The sequence below is a fragment of the Trachemys scripta genome, chromosome 2 (assembly GCF_013100865.1).
Source record: "Trachemys scripta elegans isolate TJP31775 chromosome 2, CAS_Tse_1.0, whole genome shotgun sequence".
Taxonomy (NCBI): domain Eukaryota; kingdom Metazoa; phylum Chordata; order Testudines; family Emydidae; genus Trachemys; species Trachemys scripta.
In genome coordinates this window covers 97,571,434-97,587,864 of record NC_048299.1, presented here as the reverse complement: position 1 = coordinate 97,587,864, position 16,431 = coordinate 97,571,434, and the positions used below count along the sequence as shown (strand labels likewise).

Genomic DNA, 16,431 nt, shown 5'->3' with positions numbered 1-16,431 from the left:
ACGGAGGTTGCGCCAGGGTCTTTTACACCTCGCCCATTTGGTGCTCTGGGCAGGGCACCTTGGAAGAGAAAAGACCCTCCAACGGGTGGCACGGTGGTTCTTCTGGCTGGATATCCACCAGGAGATGAAGAATTATTGTGTCTCATGTTCAGAGTGCCAATGCATGGACCCAAAAGGAGTGCTGAAAGGGCCCTTCATCCCCACCCTGTGGTTAGGGTCCCCTTTGAGTGAATAGGACTTGACTTGGTAGGCTCACTAGACAACAGTTCCTCTGGCCACTGGTATATCCTCATGATAGTGGATTACGTGACACACTACCGAGAAGCAGTCCCATTACATGGACTACCACGCCCCCTAAGATAGCCGCTGAGCTCATCAAGGTCTTTGCACGGGTAAGGATACCCCACAAAATCTTAACAGATCAGGGGACGAACGTGACTTTCCGATTGATGGCCGACCTCTTCCATCTCTTAGATATATGAGCCCTCATAACTTCTCTATTCCATTCCCAGACAGACAGATTGGTAGAATGTTTTAACAAGACCTTAAAGAGCATGCTACGCAAATTTGTGGAAGAGGATTGGCAACATTCGGATACACTACTCCCAGCCTTGTTGTTTGCCATATGGGAGGTACCCCAAGCATCAACGGGGTTCTCCCCCTTCAAACTCTTATATGGAAGACCACCCTGTGATCTCCTCAACCTTCTGAAAGAGGGCCGGGAAGGTCAAGAGATACAGGCGAGGGGGGGTTGTCAATCATGTGATATAGCTGCGGGAGAGGTTTCAGATGGTAGGGACCTTTGCCAGAGAAAATCTGAGGCAGGTGCAGCAGATTCAGGCACAACAGTGTAACAAGGGAGCCAGACTGCTGAGCTTTGAACCAGGAGACCAGGTCCTAATCCTGCTGCCCTCAACCGAATCCAAACTATTGGCTAAGTGGCAAGGCCCCTTTGAAGTCACGTGGTAGACTGGGCTGGTCGATTATAAGGTCCAGCTGCCAGGCTGGCACCACAAGACATGCACATATCATGTCAATTTGCTGAAGTCCTGGAGGAGCAGGGAGGCTTTACTAATCACACCCTACACCCCTGAACCAGAATTAGGACCCCTGGTTGATGAATCCTTTGAAGATGGACCAATGTTGATAGGAACAGGACTCGTCCAGACCCAGAGAGAGCAACTGCAAAGACTCCTGTGGTCCTACCCAGCGGTCTTGTCGGCTCATATTGTCACCATACCAGGACAAAAGGTACGCAACCTCCACCGACCTCTGCCCAAGAAGATGTGGGGGGCCGCCCAGAAAGAACTGGAGGTCATGCTGGATATAGATTTGATGGATATAGATTTCATAGCGAGTGGCAAAGCCCAATAGTCTGAGTCCTGAAACCAGACGGGTCCATCTGGTTTTGTGTTGACTTTAGAAAGGTGAACAGAATATCCTGATTCAATGTCTACCTGATACTGCGGGTCAACGAACTCCTCGAGAGGTTACTTTGGATCTCACCAAAGGGTATTGGCAAATCCTTCTGACCCCAAACTCACGCTCAAAAATGGTCTTCCCAACCCCCTTTGGCCCATATCCATTTATAACCATGCCATTTGGGCTACATGGGGCAGTGGCCACCTTCCAGCGACTCGTGAATTGGGTATTACAACCACATGGGCAGTACATCACTGCTTATATCAATGACATCATCATATATAGCACCAGCTGGGAAGACCACCTTCAACACCTCTCTAAATTCATACATGCGCTCAGGGAGGCTGGACTCATGAATCCAACGAAATGCCACCTTGGGCAGAACTAAGTAACATACCTAGGTTATACTGTTGGGGGCAGAGAGCTGCAACCCTTAGTTGGGAAGGTACAAGCGCTGCAGAACTGGCCCATGCCGACGACAGAGACAGGTTCAGCAATTCCTTGGCCTAGCCAGATATTGCCAGTGTTTTGTACCAGATTTTGTGAATCTGGCGGTCCCCCTGACTGACTTAATGAAGAAATCACAATCCCAGAGTTCAGTGGTCTTGGGAGTGTGAGGCAGCCTTTCAGGCATTAAAGGAACGGCTGACCGGGAGCCGATCTTGGTCCATCCCAACTTTCAGAAACTCTTCTTCCTGCAGACGGACGCATCGGAGGTAGGGATCAAGGAGACACCAGAGAGGAACATCCCATATTATACCTGAGGTGAAAACTGTTCCCTGGAGAGACCCGTTACTTGACTATAGAGAAAGAGGCCCTAGCTGTCAAATGGGCCACAGATTCTCTACAGTATTAGAGAAGGGTCAGGAAAGCACAAGTGCCTCTTCTTTGCACACAAGCCTATTCTTCACCCCCCACCACATCTCAATAGATCTGGCAGGGGGCAGAGGAGGGGAACAGGGATAGGGGGAGCAGAGCTTTGGGAAGGCTGTGGATTGGAGGGGGGATACTGAGGGCATGTGGGGACTGTGTGGCTGAAGTGGATGAATGAACAGGGGCAACGAATCTGAGGCCTCAGGAGCAGCTCAGCTCATCAGGAGGAGGAGAATGAACACACTGGGCAGAGTATTGAGTATTTGCTGTGCTACTCTTTTAAGATTTGCTCTAAGGCGCTTGAATGATTAGCAAACATTGATGCAGTGGTATATGGACTCAAAACCGGGCTGGCTAACTCTAGCTTCTTCCCCTGACCTAGATAACTAGGCCTGTGCTGTAGAGCTCACATGGCAACTTTTTCAAACTCCCATGGTATGTTAGGTCAATTACGGGTGAGTTCATTTCACTTACTTTTCTGCTGCAGGCAAGACATGACTGTAATCACTATTTTTGCTGCTTCTATCCCCTGGGGACTCCTTCAGGCCTAGTAAATGGGCCACTAGTATCACACATTATTGTAGAAAGGGTTAGGGGAGCATGATTGGGAATGTAAACATGTCCAAATGTGGACATGGGAGAGGGGAGAACAAAAAACAAAAACAAACAAACAAAAAAGTACAAAGATGGAAGGTTTGATGTTCAGAAATGCTTATATAAAAGAAAAGAGGGAGAGAAGAATGAACTTCAGTCACTGGGGGTGATATTTTATCACATACTATTTGACAGTACAGTTGCAGGGTTTGAATGAACCATCTGCTTTTCTGACAGTTCATACTTAAAAGTAGATTATTTTTCAGAGAATGATCAATTTTCAGAACTAATCATGTATGATGTCCCCCTCCCTCCAAAATAAAAGATCCTATTTTCACGGACGGTTTGATGAACTGTTAATAATTAAGACATTACTTGCAGAGTTGTAGCTGTGTTGGTCCCAGGATATGAGAGACACAAGATAGGTGAAGTAATACTTTTTATTGGACCAACTTCCGTTGGTGGAAGGGACAAGCTTTTGGGCTTCACAGAGCTGAAGAATTGCTCTGTGACTCTCACAAGCTTGTTCCTTCCACCAACGGAAGTTGGTCTGATAAAAGGTATTGCCTCACCTACCTTGTCTCTCTCAATAGTTAATATATATAGATATTGCCTCTGTTTTTAAGGGTGGTTTCACAATATACTTGTTAAACTATGAAATTACACCATGGAACAAGCTAGAATTAGTGAAGCCTACCTTCCTCCGATGGGATGGCACAATAAAAAATGTTTCAATATTATGCTTCTTCAAGAAACTGTTCCTTTCATGGCCATACCCTGGTTCTACCTCATAGTCACCGTTTAGGCACTCTAAGGTGGTCTTTGTTATGTGAACTTTCCTAGAGAGAAAGACAGGAAAAAACAATTTAAAGCAATGATGCATTATGAGCCAGGACCTATTCATTTGGGTGAAATCCACCACTGTGCAGAGGGCCAACACAAAGGTGAATTACATGCACAAACAGTAGGTGAACTTTTGTTGTAGGGCAGCTAAATTCTCGCAACCAACTAGAATGCAGAGGTGTTTTTAGCATATAAACTTCCTAAATTTAGCAGATGCTTTGAACAAATGTAAGTAACTATAGAGTACCACCTCAAATTGCAGTCTTGTTGATTTTACAAAGTATACAGGCATACATGTTAGAAAGCTAGAGTACTTGAAATATAAGTATTTATTAAAGCACTTGCTGGAGATACTGGACCTCTGTTTGATGCATGCCACCCCACTCTTTAAATCTTACTAATGGCTGTTCTTTTTCTGCTATATAAAGGTCAGGTTTTTGTATTCACTCTCCCGTCCATTTACAACTCTGAGGGCTCGTCTGCATAGGTGTAATCGGGAAACTGAACCTCAATTAACTTTCAAAGTGGATTAGTTAAACCACATTAGGACTCTGGGTGGACACTCTAAATCAGCATTAAAGTGCCCTTAATTCAGTTTAGTTTAATTCACTTTGGAAGTGAAAAGTTACACTGAATTACAGTCACTTTAATTTCGAATAAGAGGGTCCACACAGGGGTTTAATGAAGTTTAATCCACTTTACATACACACAGTTGGTTAATTTGGATTAATTTTCCTGAATGTCCCCATGTAGACAAACCCTGATGGTCTCAATTTAGCCAACCTATTTTATTAGCTGCTCCCACCCATTCTGTTCTCCCAACAATGCCAACTAGGTTTCTCCCCATTGGTCTATTTTTCCTGTAATGGTTTTTATACTTTCTTCTATGCCACCCTTTACACATGAAACACTTTCATAGAAATTAACTGTAAAGGTATTACTTCTCTTAAATATCTTTTCAAATTCTTTTTACTGTGATGCCTTAAGATAAGAGTTTCCAAAGCAAACTAAACTAAACTACCAAAATTATCTATAGTAAACAAATGTCAGCCAAGTAGGAAATTTCCCATCTTACCCACAAGAATTAGCAGGCCCCACTTCTCCCTGTTCAGCAGAACACAAATTGTTTTGTAAAAATCCAACAAATCTCCAGTTGATACAGGGGGTCGTGTTCTAACATACTTGCATGCACTTAACTTGTACTCAAGAAAGTTCAATGCATCCTTGAAATTTCAGTACCTGGTTGGGCCCATACCCAGTTAAATTACTAGTTCTCCAAGAGCACATGCAAATACATGATTTGCACACATACGCCTAGTATTTGGATACATATTTTAAGCACAAGCTAATGTTTGCATGGCATTGGGCATGACTAACTTTGAAAATCTGACTTTGTAATGGTAATACTAAGCCACCTATTTGGAGGCAGAGAAGGGGGAAACCCTCCCCTCCATTACACTGAGGTAACTCCATTTTACTGAGAGGAGTATTTAGCTCTTTCTTGACTAAAATTTTATCATTGCCTCATTCCTACCCTTCATATTTGGCAGTTTCTAGTGAAAAGCTTATTCAAAGGACATTTACAATTTAACAGAATGTTGTTCACATTTACTTCTCTGAACCATTACTAACAGAAATCTACAGGTCACTCAACCCTAGTGTTCCTTAGGAGATGTTTGAACAGCAGGTAATACAGCCTATGAGAGTTCTTAATCTGAAATACCCTTCTGTATCAATTATTATAGTAATCGGCTTTGCAAAATACTTTCAGTTAAAGAGAGAAATAATTGATGCTCTCAATCAGGGCTGTAGTTTTTTCTGAGACTTACCCAGGCAATCCTCCAGTTTCCATTACATTTGCTAGAGTCACATCATTTGACCAGACATCATATTGCCATTTGCGGAGACCTAGGACCCCACAAAGCACCCTGCCTGTGTGTAGTCCAACTCTCATGTTGAGATCCACTTCAGTGGCTTCTGCTACAGACCTGCAATAGATGGTATCAGATCTTTAGAGAAGAACATTTCTTTCCATCACCTTCCTGTCTCTTTCTCCCAAGACTCATCGTTTCTACACATTGCCAACTGCAGAGAAATGATCTTTAAAAATTTCAGACAGGTGACATAGCCAGTTAAGGTTCTTGCCTTCCCAAGCTTTTGGAAAAGTTCAAACCTTGATTCATATCATTAATGAAATAGATTTGGTGATCTCATCCCAGCCCCCAGCGAATCAAATCTCAGTATCCAATAGTGGATTTTCGCCTAGAATCTGGCTACTTCATGCTAGTTGCAAAATACAAATCCAAACAGCTCTGTGCTAAATGGGCAGTTCCCTGTTCTGTTATCAGTGTAAGAGAAATGATCCCAGCAGTAGAAAAGTTGCTGCCACCACAATGTTCCCCAGAGGTGGATTTTCCATCGTCAGGACCCCCCATGTCACTGTCTATAGCACACTTGTAAAGCTGATTTATTTTCTCTTATTGGTCTGTTTTATTTCCTTTCACTTTTGCTCCTATAAAAACTTCTCTTTCTGGTCTCTTGGGGTAATGGCAAGTTTACCCAAGATCTAAACCATAATAATAATAGAATGTTTTGTTTCTTACAAGGAGTGAGTGTTTTAATTCCTAACTTTCAGCACCAAATGAAGTTTTGATTTGATTTTTCAGGTTTGAATGAATCCAAACACTCAAAGCAAAATTCAGTCAAAGATTATGTTTCACCTAATTTCATCCAGAAAAAAATTCAGGGTTAAAGCAGATGTTATACATGGCTTCAATTTATATTGTGCCAGGGTCATCTGAAACTGGGTTAAAGTTCATTTGAAAAGTCTGTTCCTCTTAGCAAACCTTTTTGTGAACGTGGTCCGAGATTCAAATTTTGCAAACTGTACTATGAAGTTATAGTTGCCACCTTCTCAGTATTTGCTATTAAATTCCTTGTGAAGCTTAGATCTCCTATCAAGATAAACAAAATACACTCTACTTGTAACTCAACTGATCCAGTGACAGCCAAACTACAGCACTTGCTTGTTTATCTTCTGTCTCCACTTATTTACCCACAGTTTTTTCTGTCATAAATTTTCCTGTTTCCTAATGCATATTTACTTTAGGCAGCTATGACAGCTGACAGCAAACTGATGGTGGAATCAAAAGAAAATTGAAACTATCTTATTAAGTGTAATTTTAACCTGACATGCATCCAAGTAAACATATTTAAATACAGTATTACAAGGGATTGCTTTCAACTGAATATTAAAATGGACAATATTACTTTTAGAGTTCCTTCATTTCATAGAAAGCATATATTCTATTTATACAGCCTTTTTTTGTGTTAGAGGCTGGAGAATTTTGCCTGGTAATTCGTCTCACATAAAGACCATGGGATTTATATGGGTAAAGGGATTTCACCATAAGCATTCATACAAGGCACTGAGGGGAAGGTTGGTCTTGTGGGTAGAGCACTAAACCGGGATTGAAGAGCTCTGGTGTCAATTCCTAGCTCCACCCTAGACTTCCTGTGTGACCTTGGGCAAGTCACTTAATCTCTCTTTCTCTCAGTTCCCAGTCTGCCAAATGGAGATAACATTTCCCAGCCTTTGTCTGTAAATGGCACAGTGGTTGGCCTCTAGGTGTGACTGTAATACAGATTTATAGCAATGATAATAATGTGATATGGAGGAGATGGTGCTAATCCTCTGTACTAAGGTGAATTCCATCCACTGTTTTCTCTTTGTGCATCAGAGAAAGTCCTAAACAATAAACATCAATAAAAATGTTTATCTTCTCTGATTTATTTCCTTATTCTGTAGTAATGCATTTGCTTGGCATTTTATCTTTTAGTTTTACTTTAGTTTTATTTGATGAACAACTCCACTTCATTTCATTGATTTAAAACTTACTGAGGTAAAAATAATTTTTTGAAGCATCTCTGATTGTTTAATTTCCTCCTCTACAATGATGCATATTTAAACACACCAGTAGTCATTTTCTTGTATTAATTTGCTTACTGCTCTCAAGATTTCAGAATCAGTAAGCGGGAAAGATCTGCCCTCCTCCCCCCCCCCAAGTCACACAAACATGATATTCCAGTCCTGATCCATGTGCTCCTGCATGTAGTTGAGTTAGCTATTCAGAAAAACATGGGGCTAGATTTTCTCTACTCCTATGAGACCACCCGGGGAAGTAGGGTCCCCCTGACAGCTAGACACTAGATTCTCTGACTGAGGCTCAGGGAGCAAGGCTGTGCACATAAGACTTTCCCCTCACCTTACCTCTGTGAGCTAATGGGCATGAGGAGATGCCAGTGGGGAATATCAGGGATGGGGCAAAGTCTTGGCTCCACCCTCCATGCCTCAGGCAGCTCAGCTGGCAAGACACGGGGGGTGGTGGTAAGTAACCTAACAAAGGGTGAAGTAACACGATTGCTCAGCATAGGAAGGTAGCAGGGGAGGAATTGTGACTGAGCCGTAATATCTTTCCTCCTGTAGTAGCAAAGCTATCCACTGCCCCGTATGCAGGGCTGAGCCTGAAGGCTCAATCTAGCCTGAAGAGATTTACATTTTATACACGCAGGAACTGTAATTAGCTGTTAAATTCAGTGTTAAAGTCATCTCACTCAGGTGGCATTAAGAGGACTTTTTATTTCTAACAACTGAAACAATCTATTGCACGGAAACTGCAAAATCTTACACATGTGCTTAGGAGCTATCTCCACAGTTAGGATTGCATTCTAAAATGGGGCATAAATTCCTGTCTCTCTCTAGAAGTAGGTGGCCAGCTGGGGTGAATTTCACACAGGATTAATTTTATGCTGTTTGAATTTTCCATGTAGGTTTTAATTTCGGTTTGCTTCATACATTTTTAATCAAAAACTTTTGAATTTGGGCTGTGGCTAAAATTTCCCTGCAGCAACTTTTCATTGTTGACTGACATCTCTTTGAAAACGTTGTCTTTTTCCACATTACTTGGCAGAGAGGCAGACCCTGAAGACGACTGATGCAAGAGGGAGTTTGTTTTTGAAAAATGCTGACTCTTATGTAATTGTTAGCATTTATTCACACTATACTCAAAAAGTTTATGCGCTGAGCACACAAACCTGATGGGGGCCAGGAGTACATAAGTCTGATTGGTAGATGGCGGTGATGCCAAGTGTTTAAGTTTGATTGATTGGGGGTTGGGGGAGGGCCAGTTCATAAAAGCTTCTCTGGGAGGAGCTACATTCTTCTATAAGATTTTTTCCTACAGCAGGGAAGGGCTAACATGCAACTGCCAAGGGATGAAATACTCTCTTGTTGCATTTCTACCCTCCGCCCCCATAGGTCCACCCCCATCCAATACCCAACCCAGTTAAGTATTAACACCCTATGAAATTAATACACAAAAAACTGTTGTGAAGCAGTTAGGATGCAACACACACAACCTACCTGACACTAACCCACAAAATCAAGGAAATGGAAAATTAACCCACCTAACAGTACATACCCTTCACCCCCACTCACAAGCACACACCTTACCATTACCATACCAAGAATACACCACAGACCATGCACTACGACAGGGGTGGGCAACTTTTTGGCCTGAGGGCCACATTGGAGTTGCAAAACTGTACAGAGGGCCGGGTAGGGAAGGCTGTGCCTCCCCAAACAGCCTGTCCCTTGCCCCCATCCACCCCCTCTCACTTCCCACCCTCTGACTACCCCCCCTCAGAACTCCCGACCCATCCAGCCACTACCACCCCCAGCTCCTTGTCCCCTGACCACTCCCAACCGCCCCCCCGGGACCCCACCCTCATTCAACTCCCCCTGCTTCCTGTCCCCTGACGCCTATCCACACCCCTGCCCGCTGACAGGCCCCTTGGGACTCCCACGCCTATCCAACCCTGCCCGTTCCCCATTCCCTGACTGCCCCCCCCAGAACCTCCACCCCATCCAACCTCCCTCTGCTCCCTGTCCCCTAACTTGCCCCCTTACCATGTTGCTCAGAGATGCAGAAGCTCACAGCCCTGTCGCCCAGGCAGAGGCAGCTGTGCTCCCCACGCGGCAGCGTTGCTGCAGGGGGACGGGACAGCAGGGGAGAGGCCGGGGGGCTAGCCTTCCTGGATGGGAGCTCAGAGGCCAGGCAGGACGGTCCCGTGGGCCGGATGTGGCCCGCGGGCTGTAGTTTGCCCACCTGTGCACTATGACCTTAACTCTGCCCCTACGGGGATACCAGCCTTCCATTACCTCCTTTAACCACCCATCTATGCGCAGCCTTTTACCAAACTAGCTTTTTGCAATACAATAACCTATTTCCCCAAACTTCCACAACTGTTAGTGCTGGGGAAAAAGTAAAGTGTGTACGTAAAATGGCAAAAATAGGGCAAAGCTAGGTTTGCCGTGCATGGTCTGTGATATATGGTAGGAGTGGTAATTGTAAAATATGTGCTTGTGGGTGGAAGAATGGAGAGTATGTACTATTAGCTGGGTTAATTTTTCATTTCTTTGTTTTCGCGGGCTTGTGTCAGGCATGTTTCGTGTGTTGCATCCATAATTTCTTCATGATGGAAGTTGTGTATTAATAATTATTGTATTTATGTCCTATTCTGTGAACTATACTCTCCTTCCTGGTAAGTGGTGCTTCCCTATTAACTTCAGTGTTGCCTGGTGTTACTGAAGGAAGAATTAAGCCCACACGTACATTAACATCATTAACTAAAAAGACTCTGGTTTATCATTTAGCAGAGTAAACACACACGTTTGCTCACTTTTGACACGCCAAGATGCTTTGAAAAATAATTTTTAACATTTGTTCTTATGTTACAGTGTCAGGGCAGCTTTGCAAAAGTTAAAGTTGAAAAATCCTTTCCATTCTAACCCCCTAATTCTAAACTGTCATTACTTTCTCAAAATTATACCATTTGGGTTATAATTTCTTAAATCGGAGATGAATTTTCATTGGAAATTTGAAGATAATCAGTTTAAGATATATTTGAATTAGGTAAGAGTTAAAAAGAGAAACACACACTTTTTTAATTAAAAAAAAACAACAAGGAGAGAGGTAACCACAAATGTTTGCACATTCTTACAATGTCTAAATGTTTGAAAAATAATTCAGCTCTTGCTCTTCTGTTATAGTGTTGTGGGTTTAGTGTTTTTATTTTAAAAACACCTTTCATTTTTGTGCTTAATTAATTCAAACTGATCATTTTGAACATTCAAACTAAGGTCACAATCCTACACACACGTATGCATGTGCTTACCTTTATACTCATATGAGCAGTCCCACTGATGCCAGCGAGACGATTCACATGGGTAAATGTAAGTACATTCATGAGCGTTTCAAGATTAGGACCTTACTAGCCTTTATATAGTCTATCACATAACATAGTAGCTGTGTATTAACTGGAGTCAAGCACCTGGAAGTACCTGTGCATAAATTATTTTGTATTCACAAAATACTAAAAAATCTTTCATATTACAAAAAAAGTATGTTGGAACTCACATTAAATGTAAAGGGAAGGGGAAGGAAATATTCCCAAAAAGGGAAAAGAGGCACAATCCATCAAGACCTTGAAACTATTCTTTCCTCTGTTCTAAATGTCCTCAAAGGAAAACAAAAACTCATCTTTTAAGGAAATATGCTTTTAAAAACTGGGAAATTGTAACAAAATTTGTCTTCAAAGTTCTAGTTAGAGATCTCAAAAGATAGAGTAAATACTATATTACTGATTATTACATGTTAAGGAAAGCGAGCTTTGCAATATATTCATGGATCATGAAGTAGAATCTGAAGGCATTTTGTGCTTTGTTCAATTAATACAAAATCTAAATTGCAAATGTATTTCTACCCTCTTCCCAGGGGCTCCAAAATGTGTCAATAATATTTGTATCATTATTAAAGCCAAGCAGAAAAATTAAAAACACTGTTCATGTATATTTGTTCAAATTTTAAAATTCCCAATTTGCTTTGGGTGTGTTTGTACCTCTTTTGCAATTAGTTTCCATGAATTTTCTAGCAAACATATGAAAAACGGGGAATATTAAGCAACTATTAATGAATACATTGGTGAGCAAGTTTCAGACACAAAATTTCAGCGTGTCCTCCTAATGTTGTGACATTTCTGTATAATCAAAAATCGAATAAAAATTGTTCTATGTGAATATTAGAAATTCACTACAATCTGCTCATTAACAATCCACAGGCCAAGAACTATTTGCCAAAAGTATTCAGTAAATAATTTCAAATTATGAATAAATTTCTGAAAGTCACCAGCTATTCAAGGACAACCATATTACTAGAAAAGAAATTGAAGTTTGTCAAATTATTCATTCCATAGGCTAGGTCTACACTACCCACCTGAATCGGCGTAGAAATCGATCGTAGAAATCGATCTCTCGGGGATCGAATTATCGCGTCTCGTCGGGACGCGACAATCGATCCCCGAATCGACGCTCTTACTCCACCAGCGGAGGTGGGAGTAAGCGCCGTCGACGGGGAGCCGCGGAGGTCATTTTGCCGCCGTCCTCACAGCGGGGTAAGTCGGCTCCGATACGTCGAATTCAGCTATGCTATTCGCATAGCTGAATTTGCGTATCTTAAATCGACCCCCCCCCCCCGTAGTGAAGACCTCCCCAGAGATTATTTCTGTAGCTAATGATTCAGTTTTTTGCTTTCTAAACTGGACCCAGAAACAAACTGAGGCTGAAATTCACTCTACCCTCATAATCCTAGTATATTGTGGATCCGTGTAAATGGCCTATGGGTAGATGAAATCCACTCTACCTGCCCAGCCTCTGCTGCTCCTTTAATTTTAAGAAATTATGGACTTAGCTACAATTATTTCACATAGCTCTTACAAACTATCAAACTCATTTTAAAGAAGCTGAACAGTTATCAGATGGAAATGCATTTCAGAATAGATCAGTAGTGACTGAGTTTGACCTGACAGCACTGAAATAAGAAAATGCTTTTTATCCCATTTCCCACAAGTCATTCGGTCCCCACCTTCATTTACCATGTAAGTCCAAAAGTGTCTGCATACAAGTAGATATTTCCTGGTAAAGCCAAAGACGAGCTTTTCTAGCTATTTAAGTGTATGAACTTTGCTTTCTAAGTCTAAAGAATTCCCAGCTGGTGGTCCTTAAATATTAGGAACAGAGTATGTCCCTTGAAGTTTTCCTAGATACTTTTAGGATGGTAGTTCCATTTAAGAACCATCAGGAATCAGTTAGCTCTTGGATTCTAATGACAAAGACTGTCTTACTATGAATTGCCTCCAGATTATCTGGATATTTTTGAATAAATGTATTAACTGCTATGACAGATGCCATGTCTGGGAGGACCACACACTATCATATTCTTCTGTTGTTTAATATGGGTGTTTCACTGGAGAGTACAGAATACATAACAACTGAGTGCCATTTGTATAGCTACACAGTGTATACTGTGGGCCAGTCTTTGAAAGGCAAACATCTTAATTGGATCCCTAAATCCCAATGCCAAGATTTAAAAAAAAAAAATAGAAGGCAAATGTTAGGCTCCTAAATCCATGTTCAGACACCTAAATAAATTGCCTGATTTTCAAAAGTACCGGGCAGTCAGCAGTTCCCACTAAAATCAATTTACCTGATACCAAGTGTTTATAAGACTTAACAATCTATTACACATCCTCAACAGTAGGAATTGATAAAGTAGTCTGGGTAAAATATGGGCTGAAATGTTGCCACACTCATGAACTGAACAACACAGACACTTCTATGATCCATGTCAAAGTCACACCTAATTCTGTATTGCAGGCAACAGCCTTCTGAGAATGCTCCTCAGCTGACTTAGAGCTGTTGTAACGGCTGTTCGCTAACCAAACTCTCAGGCTCTAGCTTAGGGATATATCTGCTTAGGGAGAAAAAGGGTAAAGGCAGGCCAGGAGTGAAAATGGAGTATGTCTGTAATAGCCATTTTCTGCTTGTCCGAGTCCATAGGATGCCATGAGAAGCAGAACATAAGTAAGGCTACAATTTAGACACGGGTATTTTTAGTAAAAGTCATGGACAGGTCATGGGCAATAACCAAAAAGTTATGGCCAGTGACCTGACTTTTACTAAAAATACCCCTAACTAAATCTTACCTGCTGAGGGGGTGGGGGGGGGAATGGTGCTCCAGCGGACGCTGCTGCTCCTGGGGGTGGAGGGCAGTTCGGGGCTCTGGTGCCGCTGCTGCTCCTGTTGGGAGGGGCAGTCCATTGCCCCGCCACCATCGCTGCTCCTCTGGGCCGAGGGTGGCCTGGAGCACCACAACTGCTCCTGGACCGCTGCTCCAGGGCAGTGCCCGGGACCAGTTGCCTGGGGCCGCCGGAGCAAAGGCTGGGGCGGCTGCAGAAGTCACGGAGGTCCCAGAATCCATGACTTCCAGGACCTCCCTGAAAGATTCGCAGACTTAAACATAAGAAAAAGCAGCTTCAGGTCTGCTCTAATTTACCCCAGGGAAAAACAGGCTCTTTGCTGACTCAGAATATATAGTGGGATAAAGTGGCTTAAAGCCACTTTCCTTCACATTCCCATCTATTCTTGCCCCAAATGCAGGGAAGAACCTTACCTTATCCTGTTAGCTCCCACAGTTAAACAGAACTGGACCAGGTGAATATTTGGATGGGAACACCTAAGTGCTGCTGGAAGTGCTATTAGTGATTCAGCTATGGCATGCTTCCCTCTGTACTGAACCTGCGCCCCAACGTGAGACTGTAGTGTGATATGTGCCATCTAGCTGAGGAGAGGTATACCCAAGGATAGTGATTAAAGATCTCCTAGCACTTTTCACAAGCTTATGAATGTTAACCCCAGTGTTCTGGCCACATTCCAACTGTAATATTTATCTCCTCCTTACCCATATTCTGTCTTCATTTTCAATTGGATACATTACACTTCATTTCCTGCCCTGTGGCACTACTGAGTATGATTAAATAATTCCCACATTACATCCCTGAAGAGGCTGTATTTCCATCCTGAGCAAAGGAATTCTTTATATGTAATTAGTATATCAGTTTTTGAAATACTTTTGGATCCTTTGGAATGAAAGATGCAAGTTATTATTTTCTGTTTAAAGACTCATACATCTCCCACCTTTAAAGCTGAGGCTCCCACTTCCACCCACTCTACTGGGGAGTAGCCAGCAGCCTGGAAAACTTGAGTTACATAATAAATATACCCTGGCAGTTACATAATAAATATACGATTTTTGAAAGTAAAATACCATCATAAATAATACTGATGACTGAAACCGTCAAGGTGTGACAAGCAATTTAAATAAGATGAAGCGAAAGAATCCCTGGCTTAAATACTATTAAAAAGTGAGATGATGACACCTGCCACATACTGATGAGAAGCTAAAGAATATGGGCATGTTTAACTATGTCACTAATGAATCTAATAAAAAGAGATTTATGGGCAGAATTCACACCCATGCTGTGGGCCAACAAGTTCTATGTAACAATTAACTCCACCTCAAGTCTCACTTAAGACTTAAATGGGGCATACGCCTTGTGCTGTATCCCTGCACAGTGGTGAATGTTTCCATTACCCTAGGGCTATGTAGGAATTCAGCATGCAGAACAAGGATAGGATTGTAGCCTAAGCAATCTCTTCTATGAAAGAGATGCCTCACACACTGACCATAGTCTGACTTGGATTGCGCATTTGAAGAGATTACTCTGAGGAAGAAAGAAGTTGGGGCAATGATAGGAAATTTTCAATATATTTCTTAGAGAATCTCCCAGCACCTCTTGGATCACTTTACTGGTAACAAGGAGAAGCACCATCAAATGGAACCTAAATGCAGGGCCATATTTAGGGCATTTAGAAAAGGAGCATCTGCATGGACATGTTAGAGAGCACGTACCATATTGAGCCTAGGGACTATACAAAAATGTAGTAGAAGACAGTCCCTGCCCTAAAGAGTTTGCAGTCTAAGACCCTGTTACTGCAAGCACTTGTGCACATACATAACATTGCACAAATAGAACTACTCACATGTGTAAGTGTGTAAGTGTTTGGAGGATCAGGGGCTAACTCTATACACTGAGGACTTTTTTGTCCATCCCAAAGAAAGCTTTACTCCTAGTGTTCCTGTAAATTGGAAATGTCTATTGCGATTACCTAATCGTTAAACCCTTTCAGAAGATCCACCAGGTGAATATCAAACAGCTCAAACAGATGATTTTTCATTTCATTGTGTAATGTAGGGTTACCATATTTCAGCAAGCAAAAAAGAGGACGGGAGGAGCCCCGCCCCTGTCCTGCCGTAGCCCCGCCCCCGCCCCTCCCACTTCCCGCCCCACTCAGAACCCTCAACCCTCCGCCCATTCCTTGTCCCCTGACTGCCCCCTCCTGGGACCCCTGCCCCTAACTTCCCCCCAGGACTCCACCCCCTACCTAAGCCTCCCTGCCTCTTGTCCCCTGACTGTCCCCTCCTGAGACCCTCCCCCCATCCTAACTGGCACCTTAGGACCCTACCCCCTATCTGTACCCTGATTGCCTCAACCCTTATCCACACCCCACCCCCAGACAGACCCCTGGGACTCCCACGCCCCATCCAACCACTCCCCACCCCCTGACAGCTCCCCCCAGAACTCCCGACCCATCTAAACCCCTCTGCTCCCTGTCCCCTGACTGCTCCAATCCCTCTCCCCACCCCTGCCCCCTGACAGCCCCCCCCAGATGAGGACAGCCCT

The 16,431-nt window shown here is 42.8% G+C and overlaps 1 protein-coding gene across 1 annotated transcript in view; it reads right to left on the bottom strand.

The window, feature by feature from the left end:
• The window catches only part of ADCY1 (adenylate cyclase 1), a 229,307-nt gene that overhangs the window by 68,374 nt on the left and 144,502 nt on the right, over positions 1-16,431 (bottom strand). Inside the window, exons 6-7 of the mRNA XM_034761297.1 lie at positions 5,562-5,720; positions 3,587-3,728 (exon numbers count right to left, since the gene is read on the bottom strand). Coding sequence (XP_034617188.1) covers positions 3,587-3,728; positions 5,562-5,720 — 301 coding nt within the window. The remainder of the gene's footprint in view (positions 1-3,586; positions 3,729-5,561; positions 5,721-16,431) is intronic.